The sequence below is a fragment of the Contarinia nasturtii genome, unplaced genomic scaffold, assembly GCF_009176525.2.
Source record: "Contarinia nasturtii isolate CC-2019 unplaced genomic scaffold, AAFC_CNas_1.1 Cnas_scaffold_187, whole genome shotgun sequence".
Taxonomy (NCBI): domain Eukaryota; kingdom Metazoa; phylum Arthropoda; class Insecta; order Diptera; family Cecidomyiidae; genus Contarinia; species Contarinia nasturtii.
This window is the reverse complement of record NW_022197544.1, coordinates 7,789,349-7,806,267: the sequence shown is the minus strand read 5'-3', so window position 1 is coordinate 7,806,267 and position 16,919 is coordinate 7,789,349. Positions and strand designations below refer to the sequence as shown.

The 16,919-nt window shown below is 32.6% G+C and overlaps 4 protein-coding genes across 4 annotated transcripts; 1 reads left to right on the top strand and 3 right to left on the bottom strand.

Annotated features, from left to right (window-relative positions):
- Window positions 1-757: 757 nt before the first annotated feature.
- Window positions 758-1,650, bottom strand: LOC116352484. The gene is made up of 3 exons (XM_031785124.1): window positions 1,504-1,650; window positions 1,099-1,268; window positions 758-1,011 (listed from the first exon to the last, which is right to left on the bottom strand). The coding sequence occupies exons 1-3, from the start codon at window positions 1,556-1,558 to the stop codon at window positions 955-957; spliced, it is 282 nt and encodes a 93-aa protein (XP_031640984.1). The 5' UTR covers window positions 1,559-1,650; the 3' UTR covers window positions 758-954.
- Window positions 1,651-1,990: 340 nt separating this feature from the next.
- Window positions 1,991-6,085, top strand: LOC116352481 (centrosomal protein of 135 kDa). Its single transcript, XM_031785122.1, has 9 exons — window positions 1,991-2,375; window positions 2,509-2,964; window positions 3,045-3,525; window positions 3,583-4,481; window positions 4,592-4,707; window positions 4,782-5,168; window positions 5,237-5,504; window positions 5,574-5,759; window positions 5,829-6,085. Exons 1-9 carry the CDS (start codon window positions 2,202-2,204, stop codon window positions 5,982-5,984), a joined length of 3,123 nt encoding a protein of 1,040 aa, XP_031640982.1. The 5' UTR covers window positions 1,991-2,201; the 3' UTR covers window positions 5,985-6,085.
- A 344-nt stretch (window positions 6,086-6,429) lies between these two features.
- On the bottom strand, window positions 6,430-8,361 carry LOC116352482. Its single transcript, XM_031785123.1, has 2 exons — window positions 8,271-8,361; window positions 6,430-8,001 (listed from the first exon to the last, which is right to left on the bottom strand). Exon 2 carries the CDS (start codon window positions 7,981-7,983, stop codon window positions 6,565-6,567), a length of 1,419 nt encoding a protein of 472 aa, XP_031640983.1. The 5' UTR covers window positions 7,984-8,001; window positions 8,271-8,361; the 3' UTR covers window positions 6,430-6,564.
- Window positions 8,362-12,882: 4,521 nt separating this feature from the next.
- LOC116352613 (G-protein coupled receptor Mth2-like) lies at window positions 12,883-15,397 on the bottom strand. Its single transcript, XM_031785337.1, has 7 exons — window positions 14,838-15,397; window positions 14,596-14,767; window positions 14,264-14,528; window positions 14,027-14,187; window positions 13,788-13,965; window positions 13,286-13,471; window positions 12,883-13,211 (listed from the first exon to the last, which is right to left on the bottom strand). Exons 1-7 carry the CDS (start codon window positions 15,312-15,314, stop codon window positions 13,073-13,075), a joined length of 1,578 nt encoding a protein of 525 aa, XP_031641197.1. The 5' UTR covers window positions 15,315-15,397; the 3' UTR covers window positions 12,883-13,072.
- Between the last annotated feature and the right edge of the window lie 1,522 nt (window positions 15,398-16,919).

Below are 16,919 nucleotides of genomic sequence, written 5' to 3'. Positions count from 1 at the left end.
CACATAAAGCACTGAATACAAAGTGAATTAAAGCGATCTGTAGTGCGATTAGCATGTCTTTCGAAATAGATTTCGATCGGTTAGAAAATAAACGAACAAACAAAAAAAAAGTCGGATAAACAACGAATTCGATAGGATAGAATAAGAACATTCACAAAAACCTAGTCGATGAAAATTTTAGTCTACGGTTATCAAATGATTATATCCAATACGAAAATAATACGCACTTGATCGTGTGGTTTCGATTATTGATTAAAAAAAAAAAAAAAAAAAAAACAAAATTCCATTGAAACGACGTGAAATTCACACACAAAATGAATATATACAAAGCACACTCATTTAGCACCGAGTCTGTGTATGAATGATTTGATAGAGCAAAGCAATAGACAATTTACCTTACTACCATAGAAAACAACAACAAAAACAGAAAAAGATTCTAATTTATCCGATAAAAAGAGGAAAAAAAAAAACAATGAAAACAGACTAAATTTTTTTTAGTGATGTGCAATTGTATAAAGATAAAGACATCAATCGTAGGCATTCACCTCTACTCAACCCCAAAGAATGGGTCAATAAATCGAATGAACCAGTAAAAGTGTATAAAACAGAAGACAAAAAAATAATAATAATAATGCAAATTTGAAAAATTCATACGAAAATAAAATGCGTTTCATTTGATTATAAGTTTTTTTGTTGGTTTTTTTTCGTTTATTTTATTTTCATTTATATCCACAAATTATAAATTGTATATGCGGGATTTATGTCTCAAATGGATTTTAACTGAGAATTGGTTGCTATACATTCCGTTAATTTGTGGTCAATGATGATGACACAACTACACAAATGTACAGACCATTTTTTTTATTTTTATTTCTTCTTTGTCTTATTTCAATTTCTTACACACTGACTGTATGTTCAACTAATTTGGGCTATTGGTGTTGTGATTTGAATAATTTATTCGTAAGTTTCTGGTAGCGTAGCATTGAAGTATATAATTCCCGAATGCTTCATCTGAAAACGATGTACAAAATTGATAAGGTTAATAAAAATATGCATTGCTCTGCTCTTATTGAACAGATTGGACTGTTCGGAACTTACGAATCCAAAAGTGGCAGCAAAGAAAAGAGCCGCACCAGCCAAAATACCATTGTATTTTGTTTGTTTCTTACTGTGATTGTCAGTCCAATCACCTTCTGGTTGTGGAAGTTGATTGAAGCTAGCTGGTGGTCCGATGTCTTTTGATGAAAAACGCTTTTGGACTGGAGCAACTAATTTAAAACAAAAAATCTATTGTTTTATGGCATTTGAATTGAATACAGCTGGATTTAATTTTAAATTGAACAAATCAGCCGAGATTAAAGAAGTTTGGAGGAAATGTCAAACCATGTTATTATGTAATGTCATACAAAATTTAATGGTTAGATTCTTACATTTTCCAAACGAAATCCGTTCTTGTTTTTGATGATTTTTTTTGTTTACATTTCAATTTTACATATTACTTACTGTTTGATTGGATCATTGTCCGAAGAATTGGTCGAGCAGCAACTAGCCGATTCATTTTTGATTTGAAGAGTTTTTCGGAGCGCTTCAAAAATTTCTGCACTTATTCAATGGAATTGCGTGTGTGACAGACACTGTGTATTCGTTTTTTCGTTCATCGATTTTCTCGCTTGACAGTTGGCAGGTTGCATGAAACTGTCACTTGGCGGAGCGCATTCCGCTCGAATTACTGAAATAATCATTGTGGAAGTAATCAGAGAAAAGCAAAAAAAGCACTGAAGAAAGCAAAAATGGATCGAATGAAAAATTTCAAAAAAAAAAAAAAAAAAAAAAAAAATTGGAAATTGTTGACGAATGGAAAAAAGTCTCTTTTTTCAGATTTTCCCCGATATTACACCAGATGGCATTGCACGTAACATTCCTCAACCGATTGAAATTGGTTGAATTTAACGTCATATTTTGTTTGGTTCAACAGCAAAACCGCTTCAAACACATATCGAATTTGAAGTTGAATTTTTCTGTTTAAAATTGTTTTCCTGCTTTTTAAATTGATTGAAACAGTTTTGATTTTGTTTTTAACTTTGAAACGGTGTTATTTGTTTGGAAAATAATTAATCATGTGCATTTTGTTGAGTTTTGTTTGAATATTTGGTGTAAAATAGTTATTTACGTGTAAAACTGGCTTGGACGCAAACAAATCGATGATGGATATTAATGAACGGCATTCGCTATTGCGTGATAAACTCAATAATTTAGGTTTTACGCAACCACTTCCATTCGGTTCGTTGGCTATCGTGTCGGCGCTATTTGATGATCTCATTTTAACGAATAAAAATTTAAAAGATGCCAGAAAAACGATTTCAAGCTTGGAAAAGGTAAACATTCAGTTTCCATTGATAATTCATGTTTACCATTTTTTTTTTTTTTTAATGTTGATGAAAACATTTGACAATCAAGTTCATGAGTTACGAATTTTTAATTTTTTTATCCTTTTTTTATTAAATTCAGGAGAAAACGGCATGGAGTCTCGGCGTCGAACCGTATAAATGTGACAATTCAAAATTGTTGGCCGAATGTAATTCGCTGCACTTGGATATGATTCGTCAGCGTGACATATATCAGACGAAAATATTCGAATTAAATAAATCGATTCGAAATTTAGAATATGTGAATCGTGAATTGAATCAACAATGCGCTGAATTGAATGCAAAAATTGACGTATTAGATCCAAAACAGCGAAAAAGTCGCAATGATTTACTGAATCAAAAGCGAAAACCATTTATTTCAACGGTGCGATCGGGTGAATTTTTACCATCAACATTAAAATCGATTGAGAATATGGATGGAAAATCGAAATGTACATGCCAATCGGAAAAAGATGATATGTATGCACGATTGTATGCCGAACAAGAAGCGAACAAAGTCAAAACACATTTGGAACTAATGGAATTGTACAAGTCACAGGTGAGTTGATTATAAAATTTCTTTCAGAAGAAAATCACACAAAACGATAATATTAACATAAAAAATCTGTCACATTTTAGCTTGAAAGTCGTAATCGTGAAATAAGTCGACTAAATCAATTGCTAGCTGGTGGTCGGCCAATATCAGCGTTGGCAAAAGATTGTTGTTACCGTGACATTAGTTCACTGGCCGAGGATATTCAACGGTTACAACGTCAGAAATCAGAAATCGAAGCAAATTATGAACAAGCGATTAAGGCTCAATCGCATGCACACGACGAAGTCACGCTATTAAAAGAGCAAAATGAGAAATTGGCCAAAGAGTTAAATGAAATCAAAGACGTTGCATTAAGTGTTGAAACCGAGGCAAATGTATCCCTCGAAGCTCTATACAAACGAAACACAACACTGAAACATAAGCTGAATGATTCAAAGAAACGAATTCAGGAATTGGAATCACAAATAGATGCCATTGGTGGCAGTGGTGGTACAAGAGATCTCAAAGCAGCCAATATACAAATTAAATTTTTACAAGAACAACTGCAAAGTGTTACAAACAAAGGTACATTCTTTTAATTTATAAAATCGGCAATTTTTTTCATCGAATTTAATTTTTCAGAATGTGAGCTAAAAACGGAAGTTGAAAAACTGACAAAAAAGAATGCAAAATTAAAGGGAAAATTATCGGCGGATGCATGTAAGTGTAATACATCGCAGACAATGATCACCACAGATGTGGGAACCATGACATCGGGTTCACATGAAAGCTGTTCGATTGATGTGAATCGATTGAAAATCGATCGTGATTTTTATCAACAAGAATACTTGAAACTTTTAAACAAGCCACTTGCCGACACTGAGATCAATCTCTTGCGCAAACAACTCATTGAAAAAGACTATGAGATTAAAGCTTTACGAAGAAAATGGGATACAAATTATATGATAAATGAACCCTCGTCACAGCCATGCAAAGCCGTTGAGGCGGCCATGCATCGATTGGAACGCGAGAAAAAAGTATTACAAGACACAATCGACCGTTTGACGACCGAATGCAATGAATTACGCGATAGTTTACATTTAACATCGACAACACAACGTGACCAATACACGCGAGATGAATGTGAAATCGATCGACTGCGGCAGAGAATTCGACAAATTGAAAGTGAAAATGTAAGCCTAAAAACAATGGAAGCAACATCAAAGTCAACAGTAACAATTTTAAAAGATGAAATTGTTCAGTTGAATACACAAGTGACCGAACTCAATGAAGAGATTGCGAAATTGCGTACGTCAAGCAATCACATGAAAGTTTTGCAGGAACAAACTGAGAATGCGTTGATTGAACACCAGAATCGATTAAGCCATTGTGAACGGCAACGAAATCAGGCCGAATCACGTCTAAATGTCGTTGACAGCAGCCGAACTGATGGTTTCCGTGAGATCGGTGAATTGCGCGCCGAAATTACCAGACTGAAAACGTTGAATGCCACATTGAACATTGAAAAGGACAAATTAATTGTAAGTTTTTGGTGGACTTTGAATTGTTTATTGTCTAATTGGTTTTATACAAGGTAAACGATAATTATTACAATAATATGTTAATCATGTAAATGTTCACACTTGTACAGAATGACTTGGATGCAAAAACAGAGGAACTTTATCAATTAGAACCGAAAATGGATGCAACGAAGACGCGTGTTATTGAGCTTGAAGCGGAATTGGCAATAGTCCATCGACAGATAAAGTAAGTGTGCTTATTTGATGAAGAAAGCAGTTTTTGTTCGTCATAATTCACTTTGGAATTTTTTTAATTTGTAGCAACATAAGTTCGGACAATGATCATAGCAAGAGCATTTTGCAACAGACCACCAATGAAGTGGAAGATTTGCGACGTCAAATCAAACAATTGAAACATATCAATGACAATTTAATGTTTGAAAATCGTCGTTTGACAAACGAATTGGCCGATGAAGAGTGCAACGACCGGGTATTGAAGACGAAACTAAATGATGCTGAAAAAGAGATCGATCGACTAAAACGTCAATTGCAACAATATGTACAAGAGGTGCAACGAGCCGAAGAGCTACTTCATCGAAAGGAAGAAGAACGAAATGGAATGCTTGAACAGTATAAAACATTGAGTCACGATGCCGTTGCATTGGAGGGTACTAATCAAAGTTTGGAATTGGAAGCAGCAGAATCCAAGTAAGATTACATCCAATTGGATTTGTGTATATTTAAAAATTGAAACGATTTTAAAAATTCGTTTTCAGACGTACCGCAATTGAATTGGAAGGGAAAGTTGCACAACTTCAAATTCAATTGAGTGCCCGTGATGACGAGCTCAACGCAGCCAATTTGAGAGTGTGTGAATTAACGAAAAAAATCAATCAAATGGAGTTGAACATTGATCGATACAAACATGATCTCGATAGAGCCCAAAAGGAATTGGACGCTGAGAGAGATCTATGCACTAAACTAGATATTGAAATTGAGAAACTAAATGCTGAAATACACGAATATTCAGAAATTCGACAAGATGTAAGATAATTTAATCATATTTTTTGTAAGAAAAAAAAAAAAGTAAACAAAATGTCTGTTCCATTTCAGCTCGAGTGTGAAATCGAAAAGCTACGAAGTCAATTGTCACTATTTAAGGTCGGCGATAAAGCGGTTACTGAGAGTCTAAAGCAAATTTTATCCGGAACAAGAAAAGATTTGGATGATGAACGCACAAATTCAAATTGTCTTAAGAGAGAAATCGATAAACTACGTTCACGCATTGAAGAGTTACAAGTGAGATAAAACATAAATTAAATATTCATTCAGAATTTAGAGTAAAAGAGAATCGATATCTTCCAACAGGCTAACCTAACAGAGGAGCATGAAAATGCAATTCGCCAAGAAACATTGGCCAGAGAATATCATTTACAATTTCAAGAGCTGAAAAATAAAATGATCGACGATCGATTTAAACAAGCCGCGAAGGACGAATCGACGGATCGCTTTTCATCTATATGACAATTACATTTTCATTAGTTTAATATACAACCAATTGACAATATTTGCTCTATTGCACCGTCTTTGATTTGTTTAGTACAATTTTTTTATACACAAATAAAGCTTTTTATTTGAAACAAAATCGTTTACAAAATAAATGCAAGTATGCATTGTTATTAAAAGCGGTATTTGTTGACAGAAATAAGTTGTGTTCATCATTTGTCAGAAAAAATTTCTCTTCTCATCTTTTGAAGACACCAACTGTAGAAAAAAAAAATGTTGACAAAAAACTATCGCATTTATTTTCTATTCAATTGATTCTCTGATATGTGATAAAACGAATTGAAATAAAAAGTCGTATTTTAAACTATATATTTTCGATTTAATAAAAAAATATTCGATAGAATTCATCTGAAAAAGAAAATACAATAGTTTTTCTGATGACATTTCTACTTAAATACAATAAATTTATGTAACGTTTAGAAACAGAATTAGCACAGTAGATCTAATAACACAGAAAATATGACATATCTAGTAAATTTTATTTTATTCAATTAAGAAATTGATTTAAGAATCAATATCCATTTAGGAAAATTCAAACTTAAAAAATCCAATCGTATGATGTATCTCGTTTCATTTGGATCAAACTGAAGTCAGTCTGTTTCATTGCCCATTTCGTTGCCAAATAAACTTCGTCCTCGACGTAAATCGCGATCTTGTGCGCTCCCGCCAATTTCTCACGCTCTTTATTCAACGCAAATAAATCGACAATTTTTCTATTTAAATCGAAATATGTCCCATTTTGAAATATCTTCACTTTAATTTTGTTCAAATTTCTTGAATGGCAAATAAATGGTAAAATGTCATCAGAAAAGACTTCCGAAACGATGCGTTTCAATTTCGGGAGGAAATCTTGATTTACATGATCTCCGATGTAAAAAATGCTATTGATGTATAGCTCTTCCAAGTTACTCAAAGCACCAAAATTTATTCGATTTTCATGCTGTTCGACACGTAATTTCACTAATCCTTTTACCGAAGCTAATTTGTCGACAACTTTTTGACGAATCCTAAATCCATTAAAAGTTAAATGCAATTTCTTATAAAATCCAGAATCGTAAAGCTCATTTAGCAACTGACAATATAAATCGCATTCATCTTTATATTCTGCATCACAATCAATCGCCAATGTACCCAATTTTATGCTTGAATTTTTGAATAAATTTTGTTTTGACAACAGTAGTTCCATGTCGACAGAAAATTGCTTAATCGTTGTGTTTAGCTCGAGGAATGTTATTAATGCTGGTACATCTTTTGCAGCAAACCTTTTAAATTCAATATGTTCCAATGTTGGGTAGATTCGACGCATCCATTGACATTTGTGTTGTGTTTCTCTGCCTATGGATAAATATTTGACCTTTGAGCAAGCAGCAATGAATGCGTCCAATTCAATTTCATTGAAACGACAGCTTTTTATTATTACGCGTTCAATTTTACTGAGAACTACTTTCAATTGGTTAATCCGATCCATTGTTAATCGAAAACGGGTAATTTCGATTTCTTTAATTGATGTTGAGTGTGTCAATTGAGTTTCCAATTGCATCATCTCATTGTGCGAAACATTTCTGGGCCCAATCGTAAATGTCGTAGATGGACGATGATAGTATATCTTTTGTAACAAATTTTTGAAACAATCTACCTTAACCTCGGAGCCCATTGGGAGGTAAAAACTATTTCGATTAAAAAAGTTTGCTGGTTTGGCTTTATAGCTTAGTTGGAAACAATGTCCCGCAATTCGTTCCATCCGTTTACATGTTTGCCCCATAGCTGTCAAATCGCTCAGCGATAAATAGTCGAACACTTCCTCGAAACAATCGATGTTAAGTTTGAAAATTTCGGCTCGTGGTTGTACTTCGTTTACAGCAACAACAGCACGTTCAACTGGATTATTCTCTTCATCATTCATTTTCATCCTCTTGCCACTGGGTCCACTTTGGTCGGCGTTTTGTTTTTGATCCATACTGACTGATTTGACGGTCTTTTGATAACATGAAATAAAAAATGATCATTCGAGACACATACATTTTTTTAATGTTAAAAATCGGCAAGTTGACCACATATTGGCATATTGTTAGGCATTGTTAGGAATATCGTACTGTTTTACATGCATTTGACCATATCATCTCATTACGAAAATCAATTAAGTTTTTCTCTCATTCTTACCGATAATGTCACACAGTATCCAAATAGTTTGGTTCCAATCATGAATAATATGAAAATAACAAGAAATAAACGCAAGATGCTTACCTTCAATTAAATATAGTGAATATAAAGCGGCGAATGCAATGCAACTTTGTTGTTTTTTTGTCGTTCTATTTTTCTGGTTATATAGTTTGACACTTCATTCCAATGAAATGACAATTATTAAGTAAAAATTCAAATGTTAAGTAAAGTGTGTACTCAACAACATGAACGTTGAATTCATAAATTGTTTTTCAATACTTTTCAAATTCACTATGTAGGAAAAGATTTGTTTTTGTTTTAATTTTTAGGAATTACTTATTTTTTAATTTAATCAAGAATTTCTTACAAATATCGGTGAAAATTCAATCCGAAATATTTTCCGAACACAGTCGATATATTGACCCAACCCAACCAATTATTAATTCACACCGAACTATATATGCAATCTAGTAATCAGAATGTTTTACATTAAATTGTTCCTTATCGATGGCAGAAATCGTATCTTTTTCATGAAATAATTTTAAACAACACAACATTTTAGATGTGGTTTACAAATCATCATCGCAAGAAGGTAACTAAAGAATGAATCAAATAAAACTCAAACAACAACTTTTTATGGCTAGGTTTATGGTGTTATATCTGAATTCATTCTATCTTCAAATTTAAACATTAACATCGATTCGTAAGCATCATATTTTCGGCTGGCTATTACATGTTTGATCTAACATTTATTAAGAACAGTCATTTTTGATTTAATTATATTGAACGGAACATAAAAACGACGTTGACACTGATATTAAATCGCATTATCGCTCATTTATTTCATACAGAACAGAAATATTCGCGCAAAATAATCGTAGTTAGCTTCGTGACACCGCCTTATATGCCAACAATAGCTTCAATGCGTAAAAACAAATTTCCAAAAAAAAATCGGTGGAATTAATTATGATGGAGAATCATTTTGAGCATCACATCGACGTTCTTACAAGTTTATAGTGTGTAGTGCAAACATTCATTTCAACAGATACAAAGGCAGAAGAGAAATGTTTATGAATCAATCAAAACAATCAGAATTTTTTTGATCAACTAGATTTTGATACGTCTCATAATCGGTTTCATTGAAATTGGTCGTTTTGCTGTTCATTTTTTTGTAAGTCATTCACAATCCACACTAATTAATCGACAAAAAAATGACGGCGATTATGTATTCTTAAATAATTTACTTGAAACGCATCAATAGCGAAACCACATTTATCCATACGAAAGAGGTACATGAGCGAAAAAAAAGTTCGCTTCATTTCAGTGATAAAAAATTGAACGCTCTAGAATAAAAACAACGTACAGAGTGGTTGTTATATCAAAGCGGAACACGGCGTTTTTTTAAATATACAGGGTGGGCCAGAATAACTGCAATTTTTTTTCGCACCTATGTAGATACTACTATAATAACTTTCCAGTCACTCTTTTGTTTACCGTTATGTTTATTCATGTTTTGGTTATCCACTGTGATGATGCACATTATTGCGCAGTTCTTGTTTACTTTGCTACAATAATGGATGTGAAACGTCAACTCGTTTTGAATTTGCATAAAAAAGGTTTGCGACAAATTGATATTTTTCGGAAGCTTCAGATCGACAATATCAGTTTGAATTTTATTCATCGCACCATAAAACGATACAAGGAGCGTGGAACTGTCGATGTGAAGCGAAAAACGGGCAGAAAAAGATCTGTACGAACAAAAGGTCTGGTCCAAAAGGTACGAAAGAAAATTCTTCGAAATAACAAAAGAAGCGCCAGAATATTAGCTCGTGAGCACAATATCAGTCGATCTTCAATGCGACGAGTGTTGAGAGAAGATTTGGGAATGAAACCATTCAAAAAAACCCGAAAACATGGTTTGACAAAAAAAAATAAGCAAGATAGAAAGCGAAAATGCAAAGAGCTGCTAAGCCGAGCCGCAACCTCAAACATCGTTTTCTCCGACGAGAAGTTGTTCCTTTTGCAGCCAAGTCTCAATGCGCAAAATGATCGTGTTTACGCAGCGACAATTGAGGACATTCCTGAAGATGATTTAGTCGTTGAACGATATCAAAATGTGTCAAGTGTCATGGTTTGGGGCGCCGTTTCGGCCGACCACAAATTTCCCCTTGTTTTCGTTGAAAGTGGCGTTAAAATCAATGCAGCTGTGTATGAAGAAGAAATATTGCGCAAAAAATTGTTGCCACACGCCAAAAAAGTGTTTGGTAATGAACCATGGGTGTTTCAACAAGATGGGGCACCGTCACATCGAGCAAACAGAGTGCAACAGTGGTTAAAGGAAAATGTGCCTGATTTTATTGATAAAGACGAATGGCCGCCATCGTCTCCAGACTTGAATCCATTGGATTATTTTGTGTGGGGCTACATGCAATCAAAGTTAAATGATCTGAAGATTACGAAAACCACAAAATTGAATGCATTTAAAAAGAAAATCGTCAAGATTTGGAACGATATTCCCATCGAAATGGTGCGGTCCGCGTGCAAATCGTTTTTACGACGTTTGCGTTTGGTGATCCGTGCAAACGGAGGAAGAATCAAAACCAAAACATGAATTTAAAATTTTGGACCCTATTCTAAATCCCAATAAAGTTTTCATTCAATTTTAGTAAAAAACAATACTTTTTCTGAGCACATATAAAAATTGCAGTTATTCTGGCCCACCCTGTAGAATTGTTGTTGTATGCATTACATCAACAACAATTCTATATTTAAAAAAACGCTGTGTTCCGCTTTGATATAACAACCATTCTGTACGTTGTTTTTATTCTAGAGCATTCAATTATTTCTCTTAATCATAATGGGACTTTAATATAGATATTAACAAATCCGGCGTTTCGGCAAAAAAGATTGGCAATCAGAATGTTGCGAAATAGCATATAAAATATATAAATAGCTAGTTTCTTTCGAATAGCACACACGTTGAGCGCGTACACAAAGATCGTTTGCTACACTCGCCGTGTTAGCTTCGTAACGTCTCTCTTTGCTCTCTCTCTCTCTATCTTTCTCTTCGTTTCACATCTACCAACATGAACGGTAAAATATATTTGAAGCCAAAAGGCGCGATGCTGTGTCGATTTTGTTTTTAATTCAAATGAACCAAAACTTTCTTTTTACTTTCAACACGCTCATCTATTTTCATACACTTTTGATTAAAAAAAAAAAACAAAAACTATGTATGATGTCTGACCAATAAAAAGACATATCTGTCAATGCAGTGCGCGAATAAAAGTATTTTTTTTCTGCGAATATGGATTAAAGTGTTTCCGGTTATTCTTCTAGAAATTTGCGCCAAAAATGTGCGCCTCCGAAAGGGGACTCTTATTGTTCAGGCAACACACACACACACACACGTGCTATAAAGAGCACATCAACATAATGACGTGGACAAATAGCCTGCACTTATCTGAATAGAGAAATATGTTGCCTGTGATTTTGTGGTGTTTTTTTTTTGTGATCGACTTCACTGTGTATTTAAACGTTTCGGTAGCTCATTTCTCGTATCGTAATTTTGACGAACCGAATTTGTGATTTACAAACTGGTTGACCAAAAATAAATTAACTTCAATAGAAGAACTGTGATGGAAAAATATTCAAGCACACAAAATATTTTCAGTAGTATTTGCCAGTCATTAAAGGTCATATGAATTTCGATATATCATCTGAATTTAGTTTATTTTTCTAGAATTTTTCATTTATATTTTTTTTGCGACACTCTTTCACTTTTTTGATAAAGCAGCTGTAAAGCAATAAGACGAAGAACGAATAAAAGAGGGAAAAAAAATAGAAATGAATATGCAAACTCCAATGTTTCGTTCGTTTATGGAATATATATTTTTTGCATTGTATGAGATGTTCAGTTTTTTTTTAGTATAGTTCAGTATTGTATTAGCATTAACATGTATTCAAAAAAAATACCTTTTGGAATGTTTGCGGTGTTTAGTGATTGGCATGTGCGCTACTTCGTCGAACATATGAAAAATAGTCCATTTTCTACATTCACCACAAACCAACTGCCGACGGGAGGTTAACCGTCTTGTTAACAACAAAACAAGAATATTCATCTTTAACCAATAAATCATTAGCAAATTCAAGCAACAAACACGTTGCCACAAATTCTACGTCACACATGTATTGTGAACGGTTGTAGATAGTGATTTTTTCTCTCTCGAATTAATCGGTTCCTTCTTTCTGCAAAATTCTTTTACTTTCTGCAAATAACCTTGAACGTCCAATTGTATTTGAAAGCGAATATCGGATATCGGTTAACTGTCTGCGATCTAGCACATAATTCCGATCGGAATTATTGTTTATCGGATTTATTGCGGCACAATGTATTTGAGTTGAATTCATTGTTTCATATACAAAACAATAATTCCATACACATTTCCCATGCAAAAATAAAATCGAATGTTTTGTATGTTTCTCTATTTTTCGATATCCAGACTCAATTCGAATGCTGATGTCATTGGTTGTTTTTTTTTTTTTAATAATAATCAAAACTAAATTTCAATTATAACGATAAGCCAACTTCCGCCCGTAAATATATTATTTTGATTTTAATTGACAAAATATTTGATCACATAACATGAGTCAGATTTTTTGTACATCGTTTTATTGAAGTTAAGATTTGGGCAATTTTTTTTCTTTATTTTTTGTGCATAAATTAAAATATAATATCAAATGTTTACAATCAATAAATTTGTAATTGACATTAATTTAACTGTGATCATATATTCCGCCGGCGTAGAATATACATAAAGCGCAGTCCAATAAAGGTGATATCAAGACGCGTACGCTTGACTACATGGTTTTCCATCAAATATATATTAAACGCTTGTGTTTTCAACTACGATGTCCGGTTGATTGTTGGTATTTGTCTCGTATTTTTCGCACAACGTCACAGCTCGAACCGAATTGTTTTTTTCTATTTCGATTGAACGTGTTTTACTGACCACATTTTGACAACTGAAATTATAAAAAAGTGATGACTTTTCTCGCAAATATATTATTGAAAATAATTGCTTTTCGCTGATACAAACCTTTTATGAATCAAATGCAAAACATGTCGATTCATCACAAATATAACGAACGTCGAAAGTCCTTGTAATGCAAACAAGAAATTCGCAAAGAATTGAATTTTTGGTATGGCCACTAGTATGAATGAAGCGCCCTCCAGTACCCATACAGAACAAATTAATATATGTAAGCGCCAATATAATGCAAAACTGTAAAGGAACAATTTATTGTTTTACTGATTATTCATCGATGAATAAGAGTTTTCTTTTTTCACGGTCGATACCCAAAACTATTGGTCGGACTGCAATATTGAATTTAATGTGTGTATCAATTAGTTAAAATTTCGAATTAGTACTGCCAATAGAGTATACGCTGTAAAATAACGAGATAATGACATATCTTAAAGTATGAGAATGAATCTCATAGTTTAAGCGAATATTTTTTATGCAAATGACCGTATTCGTTCCTCATAATATTAATTTATAGTTTTAGTTTGAGAAAATTTGTTTTTTTTTTCGCACATACTTGTCTCCATCATTAAATCGGCTCAGTTGTCGCTTGATTTTCTGATTATTCGATTGGCGATGTTCATTATCACTTGAATTGTGCATTTGGATTTTTGACAATGTAAAGAAAGCTTGCGATACGATAAAAATAATCCAAATGGGAATGTAATAAATGAAACACATTGAACTTGAACTCTCTGAAATATATATGGTTCGTCGAATTAAAAAATACTTATTTTTTCATTATTACATTTATACCATCTAAAAAACACGATGCTATCTTCTCTGCGTCGGATATTTTTCCATCATATATATGAAAGAATATTGTAAAAAATAATGCTAAACCATATGCATAAAACATGTAGGAGAAAAGTTGTTTTCTCCGCGAAATGACGGTAAATGTGTGGATGTGGAATAACCTATTTCGATATGAAATTGAAAGATAATTTATGTAAAATGACAAATCTATCTATTGGATTTGATATTTTGACATACCGAAGATTTTTCCACAAATCAAAGCTAATCACACTTATCCAAATGAATGATGAAACAAAAGTGAAATAAACGATATATCCGAGTGCATCGTAGATTTGACTTGTGGAAATTTCTTTATTAAATTTTGAAAAAAGAATCAATGCGAATGCAATCACTGGCCCAGATAAATAACATAACAACATATCTCCGTAGAATCTATCCAAATTCTTTGCACGATAGTAAATGAGAAATGTTATTGCAAGAAGAATTTCCGAAATCACCATACCTATACACAGGATGTACAATTGTACACAGATATAAAAATCAAATCACATCCAATGATGGAAACATACCTGTATTGATTATGGTTTTTTGATGTCTTTGATGGATTATAATTCCGTCCATTTCTTTGCAGCACATATGTAAAACTGATATAATTTCATTAGTTTCGTTATTTTTGTAAAATTCCAAACTATATTGATTCTTATTCAATGAATCATCATCCGAAATTGAAACATTGCCATTCTAAAATGTTAAATGAAAAATTCCAATTGAAGAATATCGTATTTTTGGATACAAAATGTATGCATATTACATAAAATAGTGTATAATTAATTTCCGGGCATGTGGTTTTACATGGAGCATCAAATTGGAAACCGAAGTGATCATCAAGTGTCACCGTAATTTCTTCATTATTTTCATCGATTATTTTCTGTGGATGATTCCGAATTGCCGAATGGCTTGGACAATTTCGATTTTCAACGCCACGGCGACAGAAAAGACGAATGAATGGCTTCGATTTTGGAATACAACCACGGATGTAAGCATCCGTTTTGCGAAATGTTTGCACTTCTGATTCCCATGTGTAGGTATAATTTATCATTTTGTATGTGTCTTTTTCATATTTGATGTTATCAAATAGAATACTGTCATCTGCTTGCCGAACACCGTCCGTTATATTGACCGAATCGTCGAAATCACATTGTAATTTATATGGATGATTATAATTAAAATTCAAAGCGCTAACAATCAGCAACATAACTGGCACCAAAAATACACGCCAACCCGTCATGTTTCTGATATAAAAAAATACACAATTTTTTTTTGATGAGTGTAACGAATTGACTATAGTTTAAAATGTAAAAACAAAATGAAGTGTCGCACAAATGAATTATTTTGTGTTCTTCCTTTTACGAGAAGCTATAGACTGAACTGAATTCAATGAATAAAACGACAGATTTGTACGGTTTTGCATATATATAAAAGAACTGGTTAAGTTGAATGTTATACGTCATTCTTGATAATGATTCATCGTAATCATGCTGTGAAAGAATATACTTTTCACTATCACTTTTCAATTCAACACGACATTTATTTGCAAAATAATTCAATACACACTGATAGTGATAATGCGTCTATTTCCGCAATGTTTTCCAAACTTGGTGTAACCTGCAAAAAGAAAAATCAAATGAAAATCAATTTTTAAATAAAAACGAACTATATTTAAAAGAAAGGTATGCGTTTTGCATGGAGTAGATTTTTGATAATTATTTCTATAAATTTGGTTGTCTATGCATCAAAACGACTGCGAACAAATGTACTAATGCGTAAAAACACTTTTATCTCCATATATGGCTCGATAATATATTGACTCGATAAAGTGATAAATTATGAAAAATATTTCAAAAAATTAGAAAAGTTATAAGAATAATTTCTTCTCATCAATATGCATATGGTGATTAACCAGCGCATAAGAGGTTTCCTTCACCTTCTCATTGAAATTAATTAAACATTGAATTTTCCTATGGATTTATATGGTTTTGTGGTCTCTTTTCGACCCTGTGTTCATTGTTTATAATTTTCTATAAAAAAAGTTTTGATTCAAAGTTCATAAATAGTGCTCAAATGACTATACATATACAGTAAAAAAACATGCAAAAAATAGTATGGTACTCAGGTTCATACGATTTTTGCTATAGAAATTTAATGGCCATACATATTTTTGTCATTTATTTGATCCTCTTTGTGCGGATCTTCGCCAAACAGTAGAGAATAAACTATGCTGTTTTTCGTATAGTATCGGATGATTTTTTTTGTGCAAAGGAATATTGTCTGTACGCTTACATATAAAAAATCATTCCAGCAAACCATTAACTTATATTTAATCGAGTTTCACTTCTAATTTTTGGTCAAAAATCAAAAATGTTGTATGAAGATTTTGCCACATTTCTGTTCAAATTCTTTTAAAGTTCAGCCAAAGTTCATAGTCTTTATTCACATGTCATCTGAATTCCAATAACTTTCAATAAATTCTCAAAATACTTAGAATTGTTATCTATTATCAATATTTCAAAAATGTGGAAAAGTCAAGAGACTGAATCCTATAAATAACTTTTGTGTACATAAGTCATAAATTTAAAAAAAAAAACGCTAGGAAATAAACATTACACTACATTGCAGTAACGAATGTTAATTTGATAAGATAACCTACATGCCGCTATTAAAAGAATAAATTTTTATGATCAGTTTTACAATGTCAATTACAGAAACAATTAAACGATATGATTGATGGATTTATATATTGAATTGTAAAACGGAGTTTCGATGTTACATGAAAGCGAAAAAGCTTCTTTATTTATTTATTTACAAACTGAATGTATTACGAGGGTTGCTCCAT

What these genes read in the sequence shown, in the direction of transcription:
- LOC116352481 (XM_031785122.1), top strand. Translation starts at nt 2,202, where the DNA reads ATGATGGATATTAATGAACGGCATTCGCTATTGCGTGATAAACTCAAT. An exon ending in TTGAAAAGGACAAATTAATT is followed by an intron (nt 4,482 to 4,591) that starts GTAAGTTTTTGG and finishes ACACTTGTACAG; the next exon opens with AATGACTTGGATGCAAAAAC. An exon ending in ATAGTCCATCGACAGATAAA is followed by an intron (nt 4,708 to 4,781) that starts GTAAGTGTGCTT and finishes TTTAATTTGTAG; the next exon opens with CAACATAAGTTCGGACAATG.
- LOC116352613 (XM_031785337.1), bottom strand. Translation starts at nt 15,314, where the DNA reads ATGACGGGTTGGCGTGTATTTTTGGTGCCAGTTATGTTGCTGATTGTT. An exon ending in AGCATCGTGTTTTTTAGATG is followed by an intron (nt 13,966 to 14,026) that starts GTATAAATGTAA and finishes TATATATTTCAG; the next exon opens with AGAGTTCAAGTTCAATGTGT. An exon ending in TTGCATTTGATTCATAAAAG is followed by an intron (nt 13,212 to 13,285) that starts GTTTGTATCAGC and finishes TTATAATTTCAG; the next exon opens with TTGTCAAAATGTGGTCAGTA.
- LOC116352484 (XM_031785124.1), bottom strand. Translation starts at nt 1,558, where the DNA reads ATGAATCGGCTAGTTGCTGCTCGACCAATTCTTCGGACAATGATCCAA. An exon ending in GACAATGATCCAATCAAACA is followed by an intron (nt 1,269 to 1,503) that starts GTAAGTAATATG and finishes GTTTTAAATTAG; the next exon opens with TTGCTCCAGTCCAAAAGCGT. An exon ending in TTGCTGCCACTTTTGGATTC is followed by an intron (nt 1,012 to 1,098) that starts GTAAGTTCCGAA and finishes CATCGTTTTCAG; the next exon opens with ATGAAGCATTCGGGAATTAT.
- LOC116352482 (XM_031785123.1), bottom strand. Translation starts at nt 7,983, where the DNA reads ATGGATCAAAAACAAAACGCCGACCAAAGTGGACCCAGTGGCAAGAGG.